Below are 12,628 nucleotides of genomic sequence, written 5' to 3'. Positions count from 1 at the left end.
CAGGAAGTCTAACAGATTGGGGCGCACGTAAGACACACACACACCTATGAAGATCGTGTAAATGCTCATGCTTGGTCAGGCATCTAAGAACATATATAAGGCGAAATACACATCAAATAAATCTCTTCCGTTTACCAGCATTAGGTGGTTTTATTTCCCCGTGCTCCGCATTGGGGGTGCACCGTTGATTATTGCCGGTGCACCTCCCGTGCGAGTTCGTTCTGTATATCCGCAGTCAGTCCCCTACCCGGGGCCGATTTAGGATGCACACATATCTTGTAAAATGATCAACTAAAACATGTAAATATTTTTATGTTGATCAAGATCCTCCGAAACCTCCATTAGTGTCGATGGATACTATTTCAAATGGTCGGGTTGCTGGAACTAAATGTGACATCAAATTATATTTACTCCTTTCAAGAAATCCTTGGAATTTTCATCAGGTTCTAGAACCGGATTCCTGCTTAACCAATCTGCTTCTTGATTTAAATTTCCTGAATTATATTTAATTTTGAAATTATACTGCGATAAACAATAAGTCAGATCACCTAGATCCTCATCTGTTCTATTGATGTTCATATTTTTAACGGCTTGTGCTCTGTAAACACTGTGAATTTTTCCATAGTTTCCAGTGCTGCCAATATTTCACCGCTTCCTTTATCGCTTAACATCTATATATATATATATATATATATATATATAGTACAAGAAAGTCGTGTTAGTTACACTATTTATAACTCAAGAACGGCTGAATCGATTTGTCTGAAAATTGGTGGGCAGTTAGCTTAGAACCAGGAAACGGACATAGGATAATTTTTACCCTGTTTTCTATTTTTTATTCCGCGCGAACGAAGTCGCGGGTAAAAGCTAGTTATAAATATACTGCCTTTTTCTTCTTGTGAGCTTCTGTAAATTTTTTTGAAAAATAAGCAATTGGTTTATTAATACTATTTTCATCTGTCTGCTACAATACCGCTCCAATTCCTTTGGCACTAGCATCCGTGTAAATGATTATAGTTAGTTCCGAGTCAAAAATATTTAGAATTGATTTTGAACACAAGTAGTCTTTTCATTTTATTAAATGATTTTATGACATTTTTCAGACCATATAAATTTCACATCTTTCCGCAGTAAATTGTGCAACGGATCTAGAATAACTGCAAAAATATTTTGCAGTTCACTGTTTTACGACTAAATCCTCTATCAAGGGAAAAGGTTGTGATTGAGGGACAAAATTTTGTTTAAATCCCGAAAATCTATGCATAGCCTAGTTTTCCTCACCTCTTCTTTTTTTTATACGCTAGAGTTACTGGTTCAGCAAATGAGCTATAGGATCCTTCAATCAAGTTCTTTTCTAAAAGTTTCGATATTTGGCTATCTATTTCATTCCTATCTTCATTTGTACATCTATATGATCGTTTGCTGCAATATTTATCTAACATAAAATCAGTATGAGCTTCATATTCCTTCACAGTACCGATGTCATATTTATCCTTTGCAAAAACAATTTCTGATTGTTAATTTATGACATCTAGACAGATGGTTCATGAATATTTCAATTCAATTTTCTGTCTGTCCTGAAATATTTGAAATCGGTGACATTCTTTGGTAAAATCCTGAATCCATTGACAGGCGTTCGATTTTCTGCCACTAAATTTGTCGATATTTTTTTAGCCATATTAGCTAAATTCGGACATTCCTGTTTTTTGTTTTTCGTCGAAAAAAATCTAACAATCTTTATACTGTTTGACCTGAGCTATTCCTACATAATTGATATTTTATAATATCTCTTCCAAATAAAAATCATTAAACTATAAATTTTGTTCTTCATCTAAATATATTTTGATATTTTATCTGTTAATTTTTTTAATTGATGTCGTTTATTTTTTTACCGTAGCATAATTTGGAGTTTCATTTATCTGTTTGTGTATTTGAATAGGCTGATCTTCTAGAGGTATATAAAATATATGCCCATCGGGTGTTGTAATTGAAGTTATCCAAAAAATTTTCGATTTTCCATCTTCCGCCGGCTTCACGGTGAATTCAAATTTTAATTTTTCCATCATTAAGTTGAATCGAAGTAAAAAGTTATATTATTTTATAAAGAGAATCTTCAATTTTAAACGTATATGCGTAGCTTATAACAAAGTTTATTTAGAACAATATTTACATTTACATTATAAAATGAACGAAAAAATATTTAGATACCTGATAACAAAAAGAAACAATATAAAACGTTTTTACTTAAACTAAAAATCAAATAATAAAATGAACAGTATTTATACAACGTCTAAAATTAATAAATTTAAATCTGTTATCCTGACAAGGAAAGAATACATTATATAATATCGACTTGAAGAAAAGAGGTCCTCTTTTCTTTACATATAAATCGACATTTTGATAAATACACTGTTTATGTAACGCTTTTTTATCGATGACTTGCTTATTACTGACGCTACTTATCTAATCTACTCAAAATATGTTTGTAACATACCGTTAATTGTGACTATACAATTATACATATAACATTATAAAGAGAAAAGGATTGACTGCTTGTTTGTATTCAACAGGTTCCGAAACAACAGAACCAATTTGAAAAATTCTTTCACTGTTGGGAACAATGACTTATAAGAGACTTTAAAAACATCTTAAGTTGGGAAGCTGGCTTTACTCCCGGGTGACATAAGATATTTTTATTACTAAATTTTTGTAATTTTGCACCGACGAAGTCGCGGGCAACTGCCAGTATCTTATACATATAACGTAATCTTTAATAGTCACTACTACGATTTTTTTTCCCCGCATTAGATTAAAACTATACACATTCAAGGTTACGTTGACATATACCAACATACATGAGGTTATGTTGAGGTTATACTGTAAGGTGACATATTTTTTATTATGATTAGTCGATATTCAATTATCGATATGAATTAAAATGATTTAAAACATTGCCGTACTTCACAGATCTTTACCTTTATTATACTTTCGTGGGTCTATTTGCGGTGGATTTCTTTTGTTGACACAACAATAAACATTCTAATTTACAGTTGGTGCAGAAATATAAGTAAATCGGATTTTGTGGCTATTTTGTTCTTGGCGGAAAATAAGAAATAACTATGTTAATGAATTGAAAGTTATGGCTCAAAACTATTATTATAAACATAAGCATTTCGAAATAAAAATGAAATACTAAAGAATGTTGTTTTTACTTTTAATTAAATCTATCCCAAATAGACGTACGAAAGTAGCATGTGTGAAGCACGGCAATGTTTTAAATCATTTTAATTTCGAAGTGTCAGATCAGAAAATCGACAGAAGACGTTAGTTCGCTAGTTTCCGATGAATGACTTTTAGAGTGACACAACAATCGAGAGGGCTCTCTTTTCCTACATATATTATTGTATTCTTTAATATTAAAGGATTGATCGTAGACATTCTGATTTTTATAGACGATGCTTGACCACAATGAAGTTGAGGTTATGTTGCCGGCTGTCACTTTCAACTTTGGATAAAACTTTTATTTTTGTTATTGGGTCTCCCTGGGCCCATAACTTGTTCCAATAAATTGACAGTGGTGGATAATTACACTTTATTTTATGTAGGATTATAAAGGATTTATAGAGAGGCACCAGACAACACTTCTAAAAGCACAAAATAGATAGCACAGAGAGAGAAGGAAGTTGACATAGATTAAATATAAAGGCGCAACGTGCAAAGATTATATAATACTTTAACAATTTACAATTTAGCAGTTCCAATATAAACAGATCAAGGTCACGATTAGTCAGTTACTCAGTAACAATACTCTATCTAGTAAGTTCTAGTAAGATGTTATTCATTGCAAGCCGATTCACTTAGTTTATTTTAAAGGATACAAATATGTAAATAGATAAAAAAGCCATATTTTATACTCGTGTTCTTCACGTGTTTATACTCGTGTTCTTCACTTGTCTTTGGACCGAAGTTTGATTGTGTGCTTTTTATTTTGATTAGTCCAATATCCAGGATAGATAAGTGACGTCTGTTGTAAGGTAAATATGTTTTTCTTTATGTATTATATAAGTTTTTAGTTTAATTAATGACATAATGTGCGATATTTTGCTATATTTTTTATATTATTGAATTGCATGTTTAATGTGTATCTTTATTAATAAATACAACCCACATGAGGTTCACCAGGTGATAATGCATCCACAAAAAGTTACTGTTTGGTGTGGATTTTGATGTGGCGGCATCATTGGTCCATACTTCTTCGAAAACGACGTTGGCGAGGCCATCACCGTCAACGGCGAGCGCTACAGATCAATGATAAACAATTCCTTTTGGCTTGAATTGAACATTATGGACGTGAACGATATATGGTTCCAGCAAGATGGCGCTATTTGCCACACTGAGAACGACACAATAGACATTCTGCATGAACGGTTTGTGGGTAGGGGTATCTCTCGCAGAGGTGACGTGAATTAGCCACCAAGATCGTGTGATTTGACTCCGCTAGACTTTTTCTTGTGGGGTTTTCTGAAGTCGCAGGTCTATAACAATAGGCCACAATCGACCGTTGTCCTGAAAGCTAACGTAACGCAGGCCATTGCTCAGATTCAGCCGGATTTATGCAGCTGAGTCAATAAAAATTGGACCTCTCGGATTCGTGCCAACATACGAAGCCGCGGCGGACATTTGAACGATGTCATATTCCATCCATAATGGCATAAATGGGCCTTTTAAATAAAAAATAAATATCGTTAATATCTCACACACATCTTATTTTATTCAATTTTAACATCGACCCGTCCTTTTTGAAAGAGAACTCTTCTCTTTGAAGAAGACTCTTTATTATAAATGCGAAAGTAACTCTGTCTGTCTGTCTCGCTTTCACGCCAAAACTACCGAACCGATTTAAATAAAATTTGGTACACAGATAGTACAGAGCCTGAGGAATGACATAGGCTATATTTTAACGAGAAAAAAGGATTGTAAGGGGTTGAAAGTGGGGGTGAAATTTTGTATGGAATTATTGTCATTTTTACAGTTAGAAGCTTGAAACTTATTTTTGAGGCTGCTAATTTGATTGAAATAAATATGAAATATGTTTATAAGTTTAAACAAAATTCACACCCGTAACCCAAAGGGATACGCAGAGACCAAGGACCTACATTTGGCGCGGTCCTGACACACCTCTCTCTATGTTCTACAACCATACATCAACGCATAGCACGTCGGTTAGTTAAAATAATTAGCATAAAAAAAATCCTACCCGAAGACAGTATTTCACGCGGACGAAGTCGCGGGCACAGCTAGTTATCTATAACTATATTTTTTGGTGGTACAGGTAAGAAGAGTGAGGCGGGAGGCAGGTTGGCCCGCCCAGGCGCCTCGTATTGGTTAGTCAGTCGCCTTCCTTCGTCCCGCTTCCCTGCGCACGTCTTCACTCTCATCGAGTACAATCGCGTGCTTAGTGGTTTGTTTCGATTGGTGTTGTGACTTACTCGTTTTTTGGTTTGTGTTTTTGTTTTGTTTTCTAGTTTATATTAAAAATGCCGAAACGTAATGTCTTAAAACGTCAAGCAAGAAAAATGGTATACGACGTGAATTGTTTCCTCAAAAAAGAATCAATTGATTTAGTGACTGGTCTTAAACTTATAAAATCCAAAAAGCTGCAAAAAATATTGTCATACAAAAAAAAATTAAAATCTATCGCTATTTCATTACAATAGATAGACAATAAATTGAGCGCAAGTAATAAAATGTTGATAGATGAATAACAGATTAGTTAGTAAAAAAAAGTAGTTATAGAACATTTTTCTTTTAAAATTAAGGATTTGCCAACATATTTTGTTATTGCAAATAGAAGTACATTTCATTTTTTATTATTTGTTTATGTGTAAGGAAATAAATGACTTTATTATTATTATAATAAATGTTTACAATGAAAATCTCTTCATTCAATCCAGCTAGGCACTTTACAACTAGGCCCGACTAAAAAAAATTGCTTAATCATAATGAGCGCGATTGTACACATGCGCAAGCCGCCCCACTACTTTTGCCCAGCGTTATTATCTCGTGACAGGACTTATACAACAGAAAGCAGCTACACAGCTGTTCAGTTATTGACGCCTTCAATCGACTCATATTGAACATTGACACTTCCCCAGAAATAAATCTATACAAATGGCGCCCGTGACAGAAGCAGTGCTGACCATTTCCTTCGGCGAGGGTCCGCACTGGGACGACGATGAGAAAGTTCTGTACTACATGAACTTTTTGGAGAATTCCATAAACAAATATAACCCGGAAACCAGAGAGAAAATCAAGACGGAAATCGGTAATTAATATTTACTACTTATTATTTAGTCATTTCTACTTTAATACATTCTATTATTTTGTTGCGAATCATTATGAACATAGTAAATCGCTAGATGTCGCTGTCGCCAAAATGTAGCTTTTGCTTAAAAACTTTACTTATCATATTTTTCTCGTAATAATTGATTTATTGCACAAGAAATAGTAATTTATCTATTTAATTACTCAATTAATTTCATATTTCAATAGACCAGTTTCCTAACACATATACTTCGTTCCTCATTCCTATCGAGGGCAAGAAGCATCGCTTTGTCGGTGCATTAAAACGCGACATAGTTGAAATAGAATGGAAAGGTGACAAGGAAAAAGCGGTGGTGGTAAGAACAATTGCCAAAGTTGATCAAAATAAACCAGAAAATGTCATAAATGACGGAAAGGCGGACCCTAGAGGTCGACTGTTTACAGGTGAGCTTATTTTTTAAATAATTGCGAATTGGAATTTATGGACAGACTTTATTTAAGTAGGTACTAGAGCTGGCAGCTACCTCGGACAAAGAATTAGTCTAGCCATTCAAAGGGGGAACGCTGCCAGTATCTTCGGAACCTTGCCTAAAGGGTACACCTACACCTTTTAATGACATATTTTAGTTTTTATGTTTATATTTAATCTAATATTTTAATTTTCTATATATATTAACTATACTACATGTTATTCTATTGTTTAAACTATCATATAGTAATTAGAAATATGCTGTTATTAGTAAGATCAGGTAATTTAAACAATCAAATTATTTTTTCTAGCTTTAGTAGGTACTTAAACTACACATTATTTCTTTTAGGAACATTTGGTTTTAATCCGTCGGGTAAAAATCTAAACGAGCTGATACCGCCTGAAAGAGGTTCTTTATATCGTATGGATGCAAACGGAGAGATACACAAGTTGGACGAAAATATCACCATCTCCAACGGACTGGCGTGGGACAGAAACGGAAAGACTTTTTACTACGTTGACTCAGTGGACGGCATTAGAAAATACGATTACGACATAGAGACAGGAAATATATGTTAGTCTTAAATCAAACTGTTAAATTAAGCGAATTTTATATGATTACTGTTTGCATTAGTAACTGTAATAAAGTTATAGCAAGTACGTCACCTGACAATAATTTAGAAAGCATAGGAAACTATGAGAAACGGAACTAATAACCTAATAGAAAAATTTGTGCGTAAAAAAGCGATTACAAAGAGTTTTAAATGCATTTTTTTTAATTAACAGCAAACTGTCAAAAGTTCTTCGTACCGAAAGATCACGGAATCAAAGGAATGTGTGATGGCCTGACCATAGATACGGACGACAATCTCTGGGTTGCCGTATACGATGGAAGCCTGGTAAATATTCAACACAAGTCCATTATGTAAAATCTGAGTTTATTTTATTACTAGCTTTTACCCGCGACTCCGTCCGCGCGGAATAAAAAAAATGCACCAAGATAAAATAGTTCCTATGTCCGTCTCCTAGTTCTAAGCTCCCATCAATTTTCTGCTAAATCAGTTCGCCCAACTTTGATTTATAAATAGTGTAACTAACACGACTTTCTTTTATATATATGAATTACACTAATTAGAATAAAAAAAAATCAATTATAACAAAATAGATCTAGAACCCTTCATTACTAATAAGTCTTATTTTGCATTGAATTACGGTTAAAATGCACAAATTTTAAAGGTCTAAATAACACCAATAAATAAGACATGAGAAAAATCATTGTTTTTAATGTACGAAATTATCGAGTAACAGCCCAACAAGTCTATGAAATATTTCCAGGTTTTGAAGATAGACGGAAAAACCGGTGCAATACTACAAAAAATCGAAATTCCGAAAAAAGAGGTGACGTCTCTGGCGTTCGGTGGACAGAAACTGGACATCCTCTACGTCACCACTGGCAACGACCGCAAGAAGAAAATTGAGATCGAGAAGGGGGCGGCGCTTTACGAGATCAAAGGCCTAGGGGTTAGGGGATTTCCCGCCTTTAAAGCTAAAATCAATTAAATTGAATTAAAAATATCTCTTTTTTCTTATTAAACTGTATTATAAGCATTTCTAGTCTAACTTTTATCTAAAATAAAACTTGAAGCGCAAATATCCTAATATAGGGTTTTTCAACAAGAACTTTGTTTTTCAATTGGGGCCACACCAACAACATGACAATTTTGACATTTAGTTTTTTGACCTATTCGTAGTAGATGCTTTGGCAATTGCTACAATGAATTCAATTTCGCTCGAAAATCGCATTAAAATAATTAAAATCCACTATGAAAATGGTGCAATTTATTGCAAACCAAATTTCCCGAAATTCAGCTGTTTAATGGCCAGCCAGATCGTGTGATTTAACACCACTGGATTATTTTTTTGTGGGGCTATTTTAAGGACAGAATCTATACGGAGCCAATCTAATCGATCGCGGCCTTAAAACTCAAAATCCTTGACGTGATTAACGAAATAGGCCCGCCATTTTGCTATGATGCAAACTTTGATGAAAGAATCGACATCTGTCAGCGTGGTCGTAGTGGACATTTGCCAAATATTATTTTTCATTCATAATTGCCAAACTTTTCTCTTCTAATATAGAAAAAAATGTTTAAATCTATGTAATAAATGATAGTAAAGCAATAAACAAACAAACATGTTGTTTTTTTCTCTTAAATATAAAACACAACACGCTAATGCTACTAACTCCCATAGTAATTATTATATTTTTGAATGCTCGAAAACACCATGTTCGCATTCGATTTCGACATGGCTGCCATAGTATGAATTAAATAACACCCCATAATCTTTCAAATGGCATGGGTTTCATCACTGTTGAGCATTTAGCCCAGACTCCATACAAATTTGCCCATTGTCCTTTATTGAATATATATTAGACAAGCTGTCGCCCGCGACTTCGTCCGCGCGGAATTATAAAAAAATTAATAAGTAAACCTTGCTATGTGCTCTTCCTATGTACTACATCTGTGACAAATTTCATCAAGAGCCGTTGAGACGTTCCGGAGATACCTTCAAACATCCATCCATCTTAACATTCGTATTTATAATATTAGTAAGATAATTATAGGCTCGATAGCCATGAGATGGTCTCATATTATATTCATTACATGGCGAAATACTCATAAGAAATTATATTGTTAACACGGGTGTTGCAATAACTTTTAAGTGATATTTAAAAATTAAAACATAATGTTCAGTTAAAAATTTCTTTATTTAAAAATCACAGTATATAGTGTAAATAAATGTGAATAAACATATGAGATTACATAAATTTATATAGGTATATAAAAATTTATAAAAAAAATATATATTATATTTAAAATTAATATTATCACCTTACATGTCTTTTATAATTTCCTTTTATTAGTCTTTTAAAGTTTCTTTGGTTCTCAAATCTAAATACGATCTTCTATATATATAATTGCGATTAAGTTTATCATTCCAAAGTAAAAAATAACAAATAAAATATTATATTCTTAAAGTTAGTATTAGTAATTCTTAAAGTAGGTTAATTGAAATGTTTGCTGTAACAATTTTAAATCTGCCTTTATATGTTTTAATTGCTTGAAACAGAAAATTTTAACATTTAAGACAACTTAAATTTGTCATTAGGATGACCTTTAACACCCAATCCTAACACCATAAAGGTTGAACCGCAAGGAGGTTTTTGTTCCTCTTTTATATTCATACTAGCTGTTGTAACAAACAGAACATCAAGATTTGTTCCTCCAAAAGTAACAGAAGTGACCTGCTTAGCTGGTATCGGAATCTTTTGCAGCACAGACCCAGCTTTTGGGTCTATTTTAAGGACACATGATCCATCAAAGTTGGCAACCCACAGATTACCATCCGTGTCTATGGTCATGCCATCAGGGAAACCGTCAATATTATTTTTTTTGAAATCAAAGATATATTTAAGATTGGCTGGAAATAAAAAAAATATATTAATTACTGACAAAATTTACACAACGATTTTTACATAGAGTGAACACATAGACGAGTTGGTGGCATTGAATGTGTTAACAGTTAAATATAAAATTGACTTAAAGACAAAAATATTTATAAATAAATACTTACAAATATCACCTGTATCCACATCATAATCATATCGCCTGATTTTACCCTCTAGTGAATCATTGTAGTACATTGCCTTTTCTCTAAGGTCCCACGCAAGACCATTAGAAATACTTACGCCACTACACATCTTGACAATACCCCTCCTATCCAATCTATATAATGAGCCTTTTTCCATAGCAAAATTACCAAGGGAATCCTCATGACCCATTGTACCTGAAAGAAATGTACAAAATTAAATCTTACTAATGTTATAAATGCGAATGTTTGGATAAATAGATGGATGTTTGTTTGAAGGTATCTCTAGAACGGCACAACAGATCTCAATGAAATTTGGCATAAATGTAGATCATACAGGAAGAACACACAGGCCAACATTTTATTCTTTTTTTATACCACGTGGACAGAATCGCAGGCAAAAGTTTGTTATGGCAACTGTACAGACTAAATTAAAGTTCTTATAGTGACAATTTGGTGTACAATATTGGATCTTTGGTGTAATGTTGATACAATTTGTTGACTATACCAGCATACAATCTTCCTTTAGGATCAGCTTTTCCATCATTGATTCTATTTGTCGGTACATCCTGGTCAACTTCTCCTAGTTCTTTTACAACTTTGACTTTACTATCATTTTCACCATCCCATTGGATTATCAAGAATTTCCTCTCCACACCAACAACAAATTGATCATCTGTACCATCTACAGGTACTATAAAACCCACACGACCCTCTGAAAATAATTTTTACTATAAAATTTGTTATAATAATAGAAACATGTTTTTATATATTCTGAACACATATTTATTCAAATGCAAATAGATGGTGCACAATTACTGCAGTTAAATACCACATTGAGCAGGATCTGGATTCACTCCAGCCAACCCAACTCTCCAAAGAAACCCAAAAACCTCTTGATGTTGTCAGTGATCTCTGGGAGTGTTCCCGGTGATCCGAGATGTTTTACCCTGTATTCATACACTGCTGGGCAGTGCAGTATCATGTGGGAATCAACAGACTATATAAGATCTATTAATGAAAAATAAAACATCTATTGACAGTATCAGACACCACATTGGTTGTGTTTACTACTTTCCAAGGAAACATACCTACATTACAAATAAGATCTAATTTTAAATTTATCTTATTAATATAATAAATGCAAAAGTTTGGATGGATGGACGGATGTTTGTTTGAAGGTATCTCCAGAACGGCTCAACAGATCTTGATAAAATTTGGCACAGATGTAAAACATAGTCTGGAAGACCACATAGGATAGGCTACTTATTAAGTTTTTATTTTAATTCTGCACGGACAGAGTCATGGGACAGCTAATTAAATATATTTGTTTCAAAACAGTCATTTACCAAACACTAGAAGGAAAATTAATTAGAGAGTTATATTTTGAACTGCAAATGAGTTCAATTTAATGTTGTTAAAAAAGTTTAATATTTGTGATAAAACAATTTAACAAACCTAAAAAAGTCTTAGTATGGGCTCCTGTAGCAGGCACATATTTATTAATGGACTTCAAATTGATGTCCACAAAGTACAAAGCCTGTTGCTTGTCGTCCCAGTGGGGTCCCTCTCCTAACAATGTTGGGTCAACGATTTTTTGCACCGATAATGACATCTAGAGGTCAAAAATAACTTTTAATATTGAACAAAAGGTTATGGCTACTTAAAATAATGTAAACATTACAAAAGAATAAAATATTGTGCCTTATTTTTTATTTTCCACATTTAGTAGAGTAGAACTCGACTTTATTTTATTAAAGGGGGAATTAATTCAATTACTTACTCTGAGAATCTTTGTGCACGAACAGAAAAGTCAACTTAATTAAAACTTTGTTTTGGTACTTTATATTATATATCACCTTATCGCATTTATAACAACAACAGTGCTTTTAGTTAAGAGGTACTTATTGCCAATTGCCATGCGATAAAGATTATAATAAGTATGTTCATAACACAACAAGTATCATAACATGTCACCAGAAAAGCATGGATCATGTATGTGTGTGTGTCAAAACTATACCAGTTTCATGAAAAAATTCGCAACCCGGGAAAAAGTGATATAAAATTAAAAGTAAAATAAACTAAAACAGTTGTTAAAATGTTAATTAGTTTTGTATCAACAATTACATACATCTTAAAAATCGAAAACCAAATTCGATTTTAAGAAAGACAAATAATTTTGTT

The 12,628-nt window shown here is 33.1% G+C and overlaps 2 protein-coding genes across 2 annotated transcripts; one reads left to right on the top strand and one right to left on the bottom strand.

The window, feature by feature from the left end:
• Nucleotides 1–6,101: 6,101 nt before the first annotated feature.
• On the top strand, nt 6,102–8,353 carry LOC106714622 (regucalcin). Its single transcript, XM_045680074.1, has 5 exons — nt 6,102–6,325; nt 6,553–6,768; nt 7,143–7,367; nt 7,580–7,692; nt 8,129–8,353. Exons 1-5 carry the CDS (start codon nt 6,172–6,174, stop codon nt 8,351–8,353), a joined length of 933 nt encoding a protein of 310 aa, XP_045536030.1. The 5' UTR covers nt 6,102–6,171.
• Nucleotides 8,354–9,864: 1,511 nt separating this feature from the next.
• On the bottom strand, nt 9,865–12,359 carry LOC106714630 (regucalcin). The gene is made up of 5 exons (XM_014507722.2): nt 12,228–12,359; nt 11,903–12,059; nt 10,953–11,159; nt 10,430–10,642; nt 9,865–10,276 (listed from the first exon to the last, which is right to left on the bottom strand). The coding sequence occupies exons 2-5, from the start codon at nt 12,057–12,059 to the stop codon at nt 9,939–9,941; spliced, it is 915 nt and encodes a 304-aa protein (XP_014363208.2). The 5' UTR covers nt 12,228–12,359; the 3' UTR covers nt 9,865–9,938.
• Between the last annotated feature and the right edge of the window lie 269 nt (nt 12,360–12,628).

This window comes from Papilio machaon, chromosome 11, assembly GCF_912999745.1.
Source record: "Papilio machaon chromosome 11, ilPapMach1.1, whole genome shotgun sequence".
Taxonomy (NCBI): Eukaryota; Metazoa; Arthropoda; class Insecta; order Lepidoptera; family Papilionidae; genus Papilio; species Papilio machaon.
Note: the sequence above shows the minus strand (reverse complement) of the source record. Positions and strands in the feature narration are given on the sequence as shown.

Excerpts from the sequence above, each read along its gene's own strand:
- LOC106714622 (XM_045680074.1), top strand. The coding sequence starts at position 6,172 with ATGGCGCCCGTGACAGAAGCAGTGCTGACCATTTCCTTCGGCGAGGGT. Across the intron at positions 7,368-7,579 it reads CATAGAGACAGGAAATATAT|CAAACTGTCAAAAGTTCTTC; the intron begins GTTAGTCTTAAA and ends TTTAATTAACAG. Across the intron at positions 7,693-8,128 it reads CCGTATACGATGGAAGCCTG|GTTTTGAAGATAGACGGAAA; the intron begins GTAAATATTCAA and ends AAATATTTCCAG.
- LOC106714630 (XM_014507722.2), bottom strand. The coding sequence starts at position 12,059 with ATGTCATTATCGGTGCAAAAAATCGTTGACCCAACATTGTTAGGAGAG. Across the intron at positions 11,160-11,902 it reads CCATACTAAGACTTTTTTAG|AGGGTCGTGTGGGTTTTATA; the intron begins GTTTGTTAAATT and ends AATTATTTTCAG. Across the intron at positions 10,643-10,952 it reads TAAAGGAAGATTGTATGCTG|GTACAATGGGTCATGAGGAT; the intron begins GTATAGTCAACA and ends CATTTCTTTCAG.